Raw genomic sequence first — 15,934 nt, 5'->3', positions numbered from 1 at the left:
AAGGGGGAATGCATCAGGGGAGGTTCAGGTGGGATGTTAGGAAAAGGTTCTTCACCAATGAACCTACAGGCACTGTAACAGGCTCCCCAGGGCAGTGGTAATGCCACTGAGCCTGCTGGTGTTCAAGAAGCATTTGGACAACACTCAGACATATGGTCTGATTTTTGGGTGATCCTGTGGGGAGCCAGAAGCTGGACTCAGTGATTCTTGTGGGTCCCTTCCAACTCATGATAATCTATAAGATGTTTGTTTGTATCTTTATTCTTCAAAAATAATGAATACTCCATGTTAGCCAAGGTTTGTGTGCAAAGGGCACCTGTTTTATTAATTCAGCTTATATAATTGGAATAACTGTTCTAATTCAAGAAGACAGACACTCCCTTTTGATTAACTCTGAGAAAAACATTTACACAACCAGTTAATCCACTGAACGGATACATGAATTTATCTCAAACAAAGGCCATCCTTTGGTCCCTTTTGTTCAGCTTTCTTTGCCACAGCTGTAATATCACACCCTACATTCCTCTTTTAGCTTCAGGAGCACACTGACTTTGCCAATCTCCTCTGAGCCTTCTATTTTAGGGGTTTATTAATCAGACACAAAGACGAAAACTTTTTTTTTTTTTTAATTTTTAATAAACAGGTAGCTCAAAGTAAATCAAATGTGGAATAGAAAAACTAAAGGTGGACTAAATAAAGATCAGAATAGGGGAAATAATGTACATGTACATAGAAATGTAGAGGCAATTAGTCAAAGGAACTGACACAGCCTTTGTACCATGCACACACATACCCCCTTGTAACGCTTTATGCAACTGTAGGTAAGTAAAAGAAAAATTGTGTGATTGTGTTTACATATCTTCTAGTCTTTATGATGATCTGTTGAGAGCAGTCTTTTCTTAGTTTCTATTGTAGGCTTCTTTCTATCAAAGAAAAGTAGAATTCAAGCTCTCCTTTTTCCCATCTGGTGTAATGTTACAAAAGATAGTTCTTTCTAATGCTCTGTATATTTACATTACAGAAAGTAGTGAACAATAATAAAAGCTTTTCTCAGTAGAGGGAAATTCTTATTCCTGTTTCTCTACAACTAAACTCAAGATCAGGAGTGCCATGTTTAGATATCATGGGGACAGAAAATGGCTAGTTCACACAAATATCTTTCCCTGTTTCTTTTTCCCCGGTGTCCTGGTTTTAACTGGGATAGAATTAACTTTCTTCATAGCAGCTGGCGTGGTGTATGTTTTGGATTTTTGATGAAGACACTGGTGATAATGCACCACTCTTTCAGCTGCTGCAGAGCAGTGCTTCCACAAAGCCAAGGACTGTTCTGCTTCTCCTGCTGTCCCACCAGAATGGAGGTTGGGGGTGCAGGAAATAGGGAGTGGACAGAACCAGAACAGCTGACCCAAACTGACCAGGGTGACCAGGGTCATTTACCTGGTAAACTGTCTTCATCTCAACCTGTGAGTTTTCTTACTTTTACCTTTCCAATTTTCTTCCACATCCCACTGAGGGGGAGCAAGCAAGTGGATGTGTGGTGCTTAGCTGTCTACCAGGATTAAACCACAACACCCAGGAAAAAACGTAAGCCCCAGAAGGGACTCATAGAGAAAGCTACACAAATAGCCTAAAGGACAGCAAAACAACATTAAAACACTGCCTAGAACAAGCTCTATAACATAGAAAGCAATTCTGAGCTGTCAAAAACACTTCCAGTGGAGTACCACAGTATTCACTGTCATCATCTCCCCATCCTTCTGTATAGTGACAAGGGTTTTGTCAGCTTATAGAACTGACTTGTATGGCAAGAAGTGGGCACCAACTCTTAACCTGAGGCACGTGATACATGATTCAAAGTAAACCATGTATCTGGTTTTGTTTGTTTGTTTGTTTGTTTGCTTGTTTGTTTTTGTCTGATAGATCAATGAAAATCATATCCTCAACATAAATTTATTTATGAATGTATTTTGTGAGAACTCTTCTGAAATGGCTGATGCTCAGTGTTGCAACCTGTTTCTGGTTTACCAAGAAGCAAGCTTCTCATGTACTTTGGAAAGTCCCATTCAGTTTTGTTGCCAAAGAGGGAGGTGTCTCATTTTCAAATGTTATATAATTTTATATAACAGAGTTCCATGAAGCTTTCACAAGGCACTCTTATAATTTACCCATGTAATTTAACGACTGAAAATCTTTATTGCATAAGTTCTAAAAGTAGATTTTTCTACTTCTATGTAAAAAAATTAAACTTTTAAACAGTCATCAATAGATCTCCTGACTTGTGTTGCAGGAGGGTTCATTTTCTTTGGATTTCCTTTTCCAACCAGCATACCTAAACACATTCTTCCTGTTTTTTTGTTTTGTTTGTTTGGTTGGTTTTGGTTGGTTGGTTTTTGTTTGTTTGTTTGTTGTTTGCATTTTTTTTTTCTGTTTACATCTGTTGCCAGGTTCAGTTCCACCTCTACATCGGCTTTCCTAATCCCATCCCTACATGTCCAGGCAGCGTTTTTATATTGTTCCCCAAATGGGTGACCGTGAATTTCACTGGAATTCACTGCCTGTGAATTTGCTTCTTGCTTTTCAGTTCAGCCAGGAGATGTTTACACAGCTGTGCTGCTCCCCTGCCTTCCTTGCCTGATTCCATGCACCTGGCTTCACCAGTCTTGGCAGCCTCTCAGTAACATCATGAGTGTGAGCTCCTGGTAGGCAGCAGACTTTGCTAGAGATACTATCTGGACTGCATATGGATGCTTTGGAACCACTCAGGAAAGAGAGCAGAGAATGATAGTGGACAGTTCTCTGAAAATGTCAGTTCACTGATCAGCTGACTAAAATGACTGTTAGGATTGAGTAGGAAAGAATAGAGAGCTTTCTTATGGCTAAGGTGCTATAGGAAAGCATAATAACCTTTTGACTATGGCCATTTTCATGAAAAAGAATATAATAAATCAAGAGAAGGCAAGGCATGCAGAGGGATACAAGGAGACGAAAAGATGTGTTTGGCCTCTGCTTGTGGAAGGGCTAAATATTCTAAAAATTGCCAATTTGTCATTGAGAAAGCTGGCGGAGATCTGTGAAGGCATAGATGCCATTGTATGTGAGATAGAATATGCCTGATGCAGTATTTATAAAAAGAGAAAAATGTACTGTTTTACGTAGTTATACTCTGGAACTATTTGCCACGACACGTTATGGACCAAATCTCTGAAACAGGTTAAGAGGGAACAACCAAATTCCGAGAGTAAATGCTTTGGTAGCTGTTAAAGATCACAGTATGGATACAGCCTTTAGCTTAGGGAGCCCATATTACACTTCTAGCAAAGGCTGGGAGTAGACATGTGAGGAAAGCTCACTCATTGTCTCGTTTGTCTATTATCTCTGTATTTGCTATTGACCGCTGTAGAGGACAGAATTAGTACAAGTAGACATCTGGGCAATGACAGTATGTTAGTTCTCATCTTAAGTTAGCATTCATCTTAAGAAAGAAATGCCTTCCATATGAGCTGCATTTTAAAAGAAACCAAGCAACTTCCAGCAGTTCTACCATCCATCTAATAACATATTAACCACCTATGGACTGTTAATAAGATGCAATAACTAAGCCCTTAAAACTGTATGCATTAGTATTTATTTATGGCCGTTTGGCATGTATTTGTATGCCCTCCCCATTTTTATTCTTTTTTCCCACTGTAAAGATTAAACTGCAAGAGTTTGTTTAAAGGGAGAAAAGTGGGCTTAGTGTTATGGAGCATAAAATCACATACTTATTAGCTGTTGATAAAGTTTTTCTAGATGTTTTGCTTTTTCTAAGATTTACATAGATCATAAACTAACAAAATAGGTGATAAAGACTGGATTTATGTTTGCATAAAATGCAGAAGTTCATTCATTTTTATCCTATTGTTTCTTCTAGTATCTTTCATCAGTATGTATATATATTTGTATATATATATGTATATACACATTTGTATATATAAACACGTAGGTATAGTTATCATCACTGGCTCTTGCTGTAAAGAGAAAAAAGTACATTTCTAGGGTTTTCTGTTTGCACTTGAAATTCTTGTTTGTTAAGTGTGTTGGTTTGATTGCTGCCTTGTTTAAAGGCTGCTGATTCACTGATGAGTGACAAGAGTGTTTTTTTCCTGGAAATTCTCAATATCTGGAACTCTGTTCAGAGCAGCCTGTGCTAATTAGACTTTTAAGTGTCAGCTCTATAAAAAGTTTTTTTTTTTCTTCCATTTTTTAAGAAAAGCATCTGAACTGTTAAAAAATCATTTGTTAGAAGTAATCAAGTCCAGATAACTGCTGTTATTTATGCTCACAGATCAATTGATTTGCCAATTCAAGTGTGAAATGTTTATGTTTGAATCAAAAGCCAAATGTATTAGGGCATGAAATTATGTTTCTGTTGTCCTGGCTTACTATGCTTTTACATCATCAGTAATTCTAAGGTCATGCCATCTGTAGCGTATTGCTGCATGACACTTCCAGAAGAGGAAGTTTTTTTCTGCATGTTTTCTGTCCAGTACTTGCTTACCTATATCCCAACAGTGTTTTATACTGCTGTTTCCAAAGCTTGGTGTAGAAACTCTAGAACAAACTCCATATATAAATATTTTTATTCATAGCATGTGCTAAAACAGTATCAGTTGTATGTACATTAATTTTATAAAAATAGATCCATCATTTGTGAAGTTCAGGAACAGTTTCTGTATGCTTGAAATTATATATAATAGTCATTCAATAATAATTGAGTGCTTCATTATTTTACCAAGATGACAGGGAGTGCAGTAGATGCTGTGAATCTATTCTGTTTTACTGATTTCATCTTGGTCAAAATGGATGATTTTGGCTGGTGGATAGATAGCATGAGAAAGAACATACTATCCCTAGATTCCCGAGAATATGTCATGCTCATTCATTATAAAATACTTCAAAATTGAAATGCTTTTTTTTTTTTTTATATATATTGTGATATACAAACACATGCTCTTTACGTATTTTTTTTCAGCATTGAAACTCCTGAAAAGGAGTTTCAGTTTGTTTTTTATGAATTTTTGATTTCATATAGACTGTAGATTCAGGTAGACTCTGAACTTGATCAGTAGTAGAAGGAATACCTGGGTGAGTCTCTGTCCCTGAATTCAGAGGATTTGTTACATGAGTTTTGGTCTGTATTTTTTACTATTCATTATTGCCTTAAAATATGAGGAAAAACAAAACAGAACAACAACAAAAAAAAAACAACACAACAACAACAACAACAACAAATAATCTAATGGGCAGAAGATTACTGGTCCCAGAACAGAAGAGCTGTGAAATAGTGCAGGAATGTTTACAGGTGATATCAATGGAGTAAACTGGAGTAAACTCTGGAAGGTTATCTTTCTCTTTTAACAGCATCTAAAATCAGTGACATTTTGGAGCAGTTATAAGGAAAGGGATTCAGAAGGAGCATATAGCCAATTGCAAGACAACCCAAGCTTGAATGTATTGTGAAACCAAGAAAGTTCAGAATTGAAATTTGAGATATATATTGATAAGAAATTCAAATGTGCTAGGTAACGAATTTGTGTCAGTAACACTTTCATAATAGTAATTTAATTGAATTACTATAAAGGGAAAAATAATAACCATTCCCTAGCCTTTTAAAATGCTTCACTACAAATCATGTTTGTATGTTGTGAGGTCGCTGTAAGAAAGAACAATGTTTGTATATGTCTGCATATTTCTTAAAGTGATTATATTTTTTTACTGTGCTGTTTTCATTCCTGTGGCCTTCTGTTATAGGTAGTGGATTTATGTTATGGACAGCAAGCTGTGAATGAGCATATGAAGTTGATGAATTTGTTTGGATACTTTAGTTGGTAATGAGTTTTATGTAACATCTCTGCGAGCTGAACCACAGCTTTTCAGCACAGAAGTTGTAAAGGTGTGTGTGCTTTGAAAGAATAAATAGTTATGATGAAATGATGAGGATGTTCATTAAGAAACTGGGAAATCTTAAAGAAAATCTATCGTACCATATCATAGTATGAAATGTAAACCTCCACTGAAATGTAGTCCTCCACATGAAATGTATTCTCCACTGGAAGCAGTAGTGGTAGTAGAAATAAACCACTGCTACAGCTTCAGCAAAAGTTCTACTTTTCTGAAGCAAAAGAAAATACCTATTTCATTTAGATATTTACATGTTTGATAAGAATATATATTCACATGGTTCTTCTAGGGCATGACTATAAAGCTTTGTTTTATTAATAAATATTGTGCATATTTTCCTCAGAATTAACATGAGAAATACTTACCTACAGTGAGGTAATTTAAATGTTTTGTATGCAGTGTGTATCCATGCAATACTTTTTTATTTCACAGCATAGCTTTCTTTTGTGGGTAGAAAACAAGTTCCTTTGTAAAATTATGAGTGAGATTATGTTATTGTTTTTTAGCCAGCACTTTTTAGATCTGAATGTTTTAGTCTGAAGCTGTTCTTTGAGCCTGTGGAGTTCATTGGAAATACCTTAATCATTACAAGGGAGCAGTAATTCTTTTTTTTTTTTTTTTTTCTTGTGGATTTAACCTTGGAGCAGTTCCAGCTGTGTTAATAAGCCACATGAAGCTACAGTGAGCATACATATATTTAAAGAAGAATTTCCATCTTTTACCTAGAGCTGACATAACTAAGCAAGAGCAGTTGCTTATTGAAGTCAGTTTCTTTTTTTCTACACATGAAATTAATAACCAAGGGCAAGACATGAAACTAGTTCACAGCTAGTAGCTGGCTGATTTGCATCCAGTAGCTGCTCTTTTATGTGGCTTTCACACATAAAGTTGATATTGCTTAATAAGGACAAAGACATAAAACATACATTGCATTTGATATTTTTGGACATTTCTAGAATCCAAAATCTAATTTAATCTAAATGAAATATGTCTCTTTTGTTTCATATGTTACACTTTAAAAGATCAAGCATAATGAATTCCCTTCAAAGACTGTCATGTATACAAACAGTTTTAGTCATGTATATTGAGTATTGTTGAAAACGCCTACTAGAACTTAGTGCTTCTTCTGCAAAATAGGTATGAAGCTTGCAATCTACATAGTTATTTGGGAATAAATTATGCTTTTGAGGCAGTCATGATAGTACATAGCAACTGAGAATATTTGTGTTGTTGTGTGGAGATATATTGATAATATACTTGACCCTGGCCCTTTACAGGTCAAAAGAAGGCTAGGGAAGAAACTAGACAGCATCAGATAATTTTTGATTATTATTCAACATTAACAAAAAGAGAGGGATTTGGGAATTTTCTTTCCATACATTCCAGCAAATAAGTTTTATCACAGCCACATAGCCATTAAGAAAGAAATGTATTTCTCAACAGGATGCATTGTAATAATGGGAATGGCCACAACTCTGAAATGCAGCACTGGGTTTTTTTCTATGGTGAGGGTAATTTTTCTATTTTGTTTTAGCACTTTGTAAGTTCATCGGTGTTGTCTCGAGTCAGAGCCCTGCTGTGTGCTACTTCTGGTATTGTTATCAGCTCTACTTAAAATTTGAAGGAAAATGGACATAATTGTAGAACTACGAGGAACAGAAGGGTCTTGGAATGATTTTTCTTTTTACCTCAGCTGCTGGAGTATAACTTTCAAAATAGTATATTACAATTCAGAGCATTTCTTACTTCTCTTATTTTCAGTAAAGATAATATAAATGATATCTACACTTAGAATGAGGTGTCATTGGACTTTTATTTTTTTGCTTTGAACATGTTTTGCCTTTTTTTGCAGCCCAGATTTCTTTTGTCGCCTACTTCACTTTTTCTCGTTTCTTTGGAAAAAAATAGTAAAAGCTGAAATGTTCGGTTACATTCAAATCTAATTTGTGATTGTTTTTTTCAATCCTGAACAACATTTTTTTGTCACATGAGCCCTGTGTCCAAAAACCTTCAACTAGCTCTACTGAGAAGACCACTGCCAGATTTATGTTGGAGTTACTACTTGAATTTCAGATTGTGGATGAGGGGTTGTGTTTACAGACTAACAAATAGTTGGATTATAAGAAGAATGACTTTTATATTGTTAACTTAGAATGCTAATTATGACTAAATTTCAAACTCTGTCAAACATTTCAAATTTGACCTTTATATGCAAACATCCAGCAAACATGTTGATCCAGAGGGCACCATTCCATTGAAAGGATGTTCCTGGGAAATACGCCAAACACTTGAAACAGGGTTTTGATTGCTTACTCTGAAATTTCAAACAATGAATGACGACCGTGAGTCCCCACTAGATGTATTTATGGCCTGAAAAAAGATGACCATTACCCAAATTAAGCAGCATATGGCTCAAGCTTTTAAAATTGTGGCCTTTCTACTTTTTTGAAATACAGCATGACCTCAGAAGCCTATCTCTTAGGCTTCTAATTTTTGAAAACCTAGGTATTTGATAGTAGTGGTATTACAGCTGCTACAATAAACAAAGTGCAGCCTTCTAAGAATTTTACTAGTTCTGATTCTTCTACACAATTTTAAATGGACACACTGAACTATATCAGTACTTAATAGCAATGATTTAGGTGTGGTGCTCTATGTTTTGCACTCTATGTCTGTTAGAGAAAATATCAGTTTGTATTTGTTTCCTATTATTGTACACATCTATTTTCATTTACATTTTCATTTCATATCACTACCTGTATTTGTGTTCCATCATATCTTATTAAGGTACCTATAATGCTTGTAAAGAATACATTTTCTGCACATTGCAGTCTGTGTAATCAGGTAATATTGCTTTCATCTAATATTGCCATTGCTTGTGATTTCTCTTATACTTTTTATCCACTTTTGTGCTAAAGTTAGTTGTAACTTATGAATGCGTAAATTTTTGTGTGGTACCTGCTTATATATTTGGATTGTTTTGATGACTGTAAGTTTTCAGACCTGTTTGGGGTCAGTAGAGCCACAGTATGTACATTTAATAATAATAAAAATAATTGAATGTGGTGGTTATGTTTCCTAGGTATAGCATATCTGAGTGGAATGTGCAGTGAAAAACGAAAATGTATTATTGCAGAGGACAATGGTCTGAATCTCGCTTTTACCATTGCCCATGAGATGGGTCACAAGTAAGTACATGGACAGCAAACCCAATGTTTTTTTGCATGTGGTGTCAGTATGATTTATTTTTAAATTGATCGTGTACTTCAGTTTTTCTTTTTTTTTTTTCCCTATTGGAAAGGCTTTTAATTTTGATGAAAACTTTGGAAAATAATGTTTTTGTTAATAATAACAATAGTGGCATGTATCAATATACATAATTTAGAATTCAATAAAAAAAATATATGAATTAAGAAAATATTTACAGCTTTGAGTAATACAGGAATCCTTATAGCTTCACAATAATGAAGTTGGCTGGAAGGACTGACATAGTCAAGAGGAAAAGCAGGTGCCCCAAGATGTTTTTTTTCTTTTTTTGGGGGGGCGGGGGGACTGTGGTATTGTGTATCAGATCCAGCTCTGCATATTGTTGCCAACCAGCATTTTAATGAGATCACGAGTTGGAAGAGCCCTTATTGAATTTGGCATTCTCAGGACAGATCCCATTAAAGCATATAATGGTCATTGGTCTTTGTAATATTAATATTGTTCTCCCTGCCACCTTAATAGAAAAGGATGACAAAGAGAAGGTGAAGATAACTATCCTCACACAATTGATTGGGTGTGTTTACTCTTTAAGTGAAAAATACTTTGAAATAAATTGAGAAATTCGTATGTTGCCATGCCATAATCAAGTTAGTTAATGAAAGTGGTATATGTTTCTTGGCTTAAGTACTTGATATAGAAAAATAAGTATGAGAGTTCTTCCTAAAAAAAGGAAGCTCTGCTATTTTTACCTGTAGTGTCTGATATAGGTATGTGTATGTACATGTTTAGAAAAGCAGCTTCTGAGTGGAGCTGCAAGTGGACGATGGAGTGGAATGATTTCAGACCCTCTGAAAGTTGAGGTCGGGCACCTTAGGACAAAAACTTCAAATTAAAACTGATTTTGTTTAAATTTGGTCAAAGCTGCCTGAGCTGGGGGTAGAGGTCATAACATAAAATCTTGCAAAATGCAACTGATTACAAAAGAGTTGGAAATTGGATATTTCTATTCAGAATTTCTACTGTATGGAAACTAAGCAAATTCAAAGCAATTGTATAACTCGAAGTGAAAGGGTGACATGAGTATTACATGTTACATGAAATTAAACTTTTCCTGTTTTTTTTTGTTGTTTTTTTTTTGTTTGTTTGTTTTTGTTTTTCTTTTTGGATTTTCATAACTGCAGAAAACAATTCCAGGTTCATAGAAGCCAGCCTGAGTGATAGGTATTATAAAGGAGAGACTTCAAGACAAAGATTTGTTTGTGTTTTGTAGCTTCATGCTGACCTCTTTCTTTTTTTTTACTATAGTGTTTGCTAATATTAGAAGAGAGGGTAGAGGAAGACTCATTTCCTGTACACTTGTTCATTTGACAGTAAACTAAGGATAAGAGGACACAAACAATGACTGAATATGATCTGCAGATAAATTCACTGATGGAGTAAATTAGAATTTTTTTAAGACAGGTATGATAATGCCAGATAATTTAGAGAAAAATAAATACTGCTTTATGCCCCGCACAACAAAAATACCTTTAGATAACAAAAACTTTAGCAATGGAGTTACTGGACTTGGAAAAAGAGGCATCTTATCAACAAAAAACATAACACCTTATGCTTCTTGAGAAGTGGTGATGTGCAAAATCCTAAATGTGGAAAACAGAAAGAAGGTATAACACTTTTGTGAAGTTATGAGAGATTTGTTTGTTCTGCAGTAGCAAATATGAGAATGCAGGATACTAATCTCATAAAACAGATTTGTCTTGCAGCAAACAAGTCAGACCTATCAAGCAGACATAGAGGCCCACTGTTACGCTTGTCAACAGTGCTAGTAGTTCTTTCAAGACTGCTGCACAAGCTGTGCTCTGAATTTTGTTGCATTTGGTCCTCAACTTGAAATATTTTTTGTCATTGCATTTCTGTGGAGCTGGGAGAGAAAGTAGGTAGCATGATCTTCCTGTCATTTTTTGATGTATTTAGGCATTGTGTTGTGGTTTTCTCAGTTTTCCCAGTAAGTCCATAACAAAAAGATTAATGAAAATGTAAGTAAGTCTGATTACAGCTTTGTTAGTCCGCATTTATATATGAACTCCATTTCCAATGAATTGATTAATATTTCTGTGAAACTTTGATAAGAAAAATAGACATATTATCAGACATTTGATTTAAAGAAAAAAAAAAATATTGGCATATGTATCTGATCAGCACCAACTGAGAACCAAGAGAAAAGGTAAGAATACTTAGAAAATGAACAGGCATATTAATTATTGAACTGCAGCTAGAGTTGCCTCTGACAAAGAACTAGAAAAGAAATATTCTGAATGAAATACACTGGAAAACTAAACTTTACTTAGCAATAATAAAGTGCCTTTGTTCTAGACATGTATGTCTGAAAGCAGATTCTCTTTTTAAGACATAAAGAAGTAATGTTTTAAATCAACAATTTACGTTTTAGTTTCATCTCAAAATACTAGGAGCCAGTCTGTGTTATCAGAGGTTACAAGTTGTAACACACTAGTGGTTTTGTTTTGAATAATCAAGTCTATATATTTCAATAAATCTAATGCACAACTCGGTAATTACGTAATGAAGTCATATTACAGAAATGAAATGAACGACAATGGAATAAAATACATAGTCTCCACATGGAAAACTATGAAAAGAGAGACGATGCTAGCATTTCTATTATCAAATAACTTAGATATATTCATTGGTATTATGGAGTATGACTGCTTTTTAAGTATGAGGAACTAAAAGGTAGACATAAACAGCAGTATCTCAAAATATATCAATTAACATTTAATGTGTGTTTAAAGTGGACTTTAAAAGTTGGTCTAAGTAGCTGAAAGAGGTACTGGTGGAGTTTCTTAGAATCAATTTTATACACATCAGCATTCTTTTGCTGGTAAGCTTTTTTTTTTTTTTAATATGAAATGTAGTTGTCTTTAACATTTTGGATAACCTAACAGGTGTTTTGTAGTTCCAAACAAGAAGCCTGTGGAATTTTGTTGACTTCATAACTCATGAGCAAATATAATTTTTTCTTGTGGTGATATTAAACAATCATATGAAATACAATGGACATTAAAATAGTTTTAAATGTGAAATTAATAATTGCTAATGGAGTTACTCCGTGTTCTTTTGTTTAGTTGGTTGTTGTTTTATTTTGTGATTGCATTCCAAAATGCAAAAACAGAACTCAACAAAATCAATAAGAATAATAAAAGCTAATTCTAAAGTCACCATTGTCCACCAATCTTAGTGTATGTTACTAATGTGGAGTAGGGAATCTCATTAAAGTAACTGAAAAAAATACTATCTTGATATTTATAGGGTTAGAGTAGAATTTTACAATTAAATTTGTGTTTAACAAGGCGCAAGATTAGCACATGGAAAGCTAAAGCAGTAAATTAGGTTTTATAGAAGTCCTTCACATATCTTGAAAATCATCTAATCACAAATGTAATGAGAAACTTCAGGTGCTGTAGTGGTCAGTTTGACTGGTAGAACTGTGCACACTAGAGTTCATATTAGTAACAGTCACTAAATTAAGGCATTTGACTTGTAGCATTTTGTCTCATATTTAGACAAAGTATTTGTTTATTCTTTGTTTTGATCTCCTCTTACAGATTAGCTGTGAGAGAAAGAGTGAAGCCTTTCTTGGTGCCTGGGTCGATATGCATACAGTCCACCTGCTACTTACAATTTAATGACTTTTCTATTTTAAGAAAGAAACAGAGAGAGGTTTGCTGAGATAGTGGCATAACTACATTGGTAGTGTTTTTCTCTTTCCAAAATATGTGTCTGTGGGGTAAACTAAGAATTTTTAAATTTCCTAATTGTTAGTCCAGCAACTTTCTCCAAGTTTAACTTCACCAGGAAAACGTTTGGCAGATTCTTCTGGAAAAATATAGAAGAATAAACCTCTATGTGTACTTAGTCAGGAACAGCAGCCTTTCTTATGAATAATGAGAGAAGCCATACCCTTCTCGTGCCTTTCTCTTTTTAGGACAGAGCAAAACAGAAGAGTTTATAGCTCCTACTAACTCAAGATAGGCATAGATGTTGTGGTTTAAATTGGCAGGCAGCTCAGCATTACACAGCTGTTCACTCACTCCCCCCAAGTGGGATGGGGGAAGAATTAAAGAAGCTAAAAGTGCAAGAACTTGTGCGTTGGGTTAAGGGTTGGTGCGTTGGGTTAACAATAACAACACAGTTGATCAACACCCTCTGACCAATGCCCAGCCAGTCCCTGAGTAATGGCAGCCCTCCCTAGACACCTCCCACAAGTTTTATTGCTGAGCATGACACTACATGGCATGGGACATCCCTTTGGCCAGTTGGGCTAAGTTCTGGCTGTGTCACCTCCCACCTTCTTGTGCACCCCCAGCCTCCTTGCTGGCAGGGCAGTGTGAGAAGCTGAAAAGTCCTTGGCTCTGTGCTCAGCAACAACTAAAACACTGTTGTGTTATCAACAGTATTTTCATCCTAAACCCAAAACACGGCACTGTATCAGGTACTAGGAAGAAAATTACCTGTCTTCACTCCTGAAGGGCACAGAGGATCCCATCTTCGGACCAGATGTTCTTCACAGAGAAGTTTGCTGCCTCCATGGTGCTCGGATCAGGGATGTTTCCAGTGAGCTTTCAAGGACAATACAGCCTTCAGACTATTATCCTCTCTTCCTCTTTCAAGATGATACCAATGATTTAGCTACAGGAAGCCTGAGGTCTACCACAAGAGATTTCAGGGCCCTGTGGAGAAAACTAAAGAGCTCAGAAGCACAAACAGTGTTTTTCTCAATCCTCTCAGTAAAGAGGAGAGACAGAGAAAGAAGAAAGTGAGCTCAGGTGATCAATGCCTGGCTCCAAGACTGGTGGTGCCTCTGCTAGAATTTTGTGTTTTATAACCATAGAAAGGGCCTGACGGGGTCCATCTCAATGGGATAAATATTTCTTTGCCTGTAACCTGATGAGGCTGACTGGGAGGGTTTTAAACTAGTATCACCAGGGAATGGTGTACCATCAGAAACACTGAGTTTAAGCCAAGGGATGGTCCAGCACCATCTGAGGATGACAAGGCTAATGGGAGCATCTGCTTCAGGGAGCACTGCAAAATCAAGAGCACAGCTGAAGCGCTTGTATACGAACACATGCAGTATGAAGAACAAGTGGGACAAACTGGAAGCTTTGTGCCTTTTCCAGAGCTCTGATATCATTGGTATTAATGAGACTGGGAGGGACAAGTCCCATGGCTGGATTTCCAAGTTGGAGGATTATTGGCTGTTCAGGATGGATAAACAGGGCAGGTGAGGTAGAGGTGTTGTGCTGTAAGTAAGGGAGAGATTAGGTTGTACATTCCTTGCCATTAGGGATGACATGGTAGAGAGCCTCTGGGTGAGGATTAAGGGGATGGATAGCAAAGCAGATGGCATCATAGGTGTCTCCTATCAACCACACAGAGCATGATGGTATGGATGAAGTATTCTGTAGGCAATTAATGGTAGTCTTGGGATTGGTTGCCCTCATCTTTTTGCAAGATTTCAATTTCCCAGACATAAACAGGGAATATCATACTGCTGCAACGAGCAAGTCTGAGAAATTCCTAAAGTGTGTTGAAGATAATTTCCTGTAACAAGCACTTACAAAATCAACTAGGAAAGGTACCCTCCTAGACTTGTTGTTTGAGGACAAGGAAGATCTAGTCTTGTGGGAGAGCTGACAGCAAGTATCTGTCATGGCCACAGTGATTATGAAAGTTAAAATTTTGTTTTAAGGAGTAAAACTCACCCCAGAATGCTGAGAGAATTCATGGATGTTATAGCTGGACCCCTCTCAGCAATTTACCAGAGGTAGTGGTAGTCTGGGGAAGGTAATGGTAGTCTGGGGAAATACCTGCTGACTGGAAGCTAGCCCAACATTATACCCATCTACAAAAAGGGCATGAGAGAAGACCCAGGAAAATACAGACGTGTTAGTCTAACCTTAGGCCCCGGAAAAGTTACATAGAGGATTGTGTTGGGTGTTACTGAGAGGCATTGGAAGAAAAAAGCTGTTATAAGGCATAGTCAACAAGGGGAAGTCTGACTTTAGTAATCTGAACTCCTTCTATGATAAGGTCACCCACTAGGTGGATGATATAAAGTTGTGAATGCAATCTTTCTGGATTTTAATAAGGCCTTTGATACAGTCTCTCACAGCATCCTTCTGGACAAGTTATCCAAATGTGAGATGTAAAGGACTGTGCTATGCTGGCTGATGAACTGGCTGAAGGACAGCACTCAAAGAGTAGTAGTGAATGGGACTACATCTGGCTGGTGACCAGTCACTAGCAGTAGTATCTCCCAGGGCTCAATTCTAGGGCCAGTTCTGTTCAACATTGTTATCAGAGATCTGGATGCAGGAGTTGAAGGCATCCCTAGCAAGTTTGCTGACGATACTGATGTGGCTCTCTGGAGGGACAAGAGGCTTGCAGAGGGATCTAGGTAGATGGGAGCATTGGGCAAACATCAACAGCATGGACTTCCACAAAGGCAAAGGTTCTGCCAGGTTCTGCACCTGGGGCAGAGTGAGTAATGCCAGACACAGGCACAGACTGGAAGAGGAGTGGCTGGAGGGAGAGCAGCTCAGCAGAAAAGGATCTGGGGGTGCTGGTGACAGCAGGCTCAGCACAAGCCAGCAGTGTGCCCTGCCAGCCAAGCATTTGGCAGCAAACTGCATTTTGGGGTGCATTAACCACAGCATAGCCAGCCAGTCTGAAGAGATGATTCGATTGCTCTATTTAGCACTGGCGC

The 15,934-nt window shown here is 36.7% G+C and overlaps 1 protein-coding gene across 8 annotated transcripts in view; it reads left to right on the top strand.

The window, feature by feature from the left end:
• Positions 1-15,934, top strand: part of ADAMTS19 (ADAM metallopeptidase with thrombospondin type 1 motif 19) — a 164,181-nt gene that overhangs the window by 71,371 nt on the left and 76,876 nt on the right. For all 8 annotated transcript variants that reach the window (XM_080575091.1, XM_080575096.1, XM_080575095.1 and 5 more), the window contains one exon: positions 9,023-9,128. In XM_080575091.1, coding sequence (XP_080431217.1) covers positions 9,023-9,128 — 106 coding nt within the window. The remainder of the gene's footprint in view (positions 1-9,022; positions 9,129-15,934) is intronic.

The sequence above is a fragment of the Anser brachyrhynchus genome, assembly GCF_964034855.1.
Source record: "Anser brachyrhynchus genome assembly, chromosome: Z".
NCBI classification, from domain to species: Eukaryota; Metazoa; Chordata; class Aves; order Anseriformes; family Anatidae; genus Anser; species Anser brachyrhynchus.
This window is presented reverse-complemented; position numbering and strand designations above follow the sequence as displayed.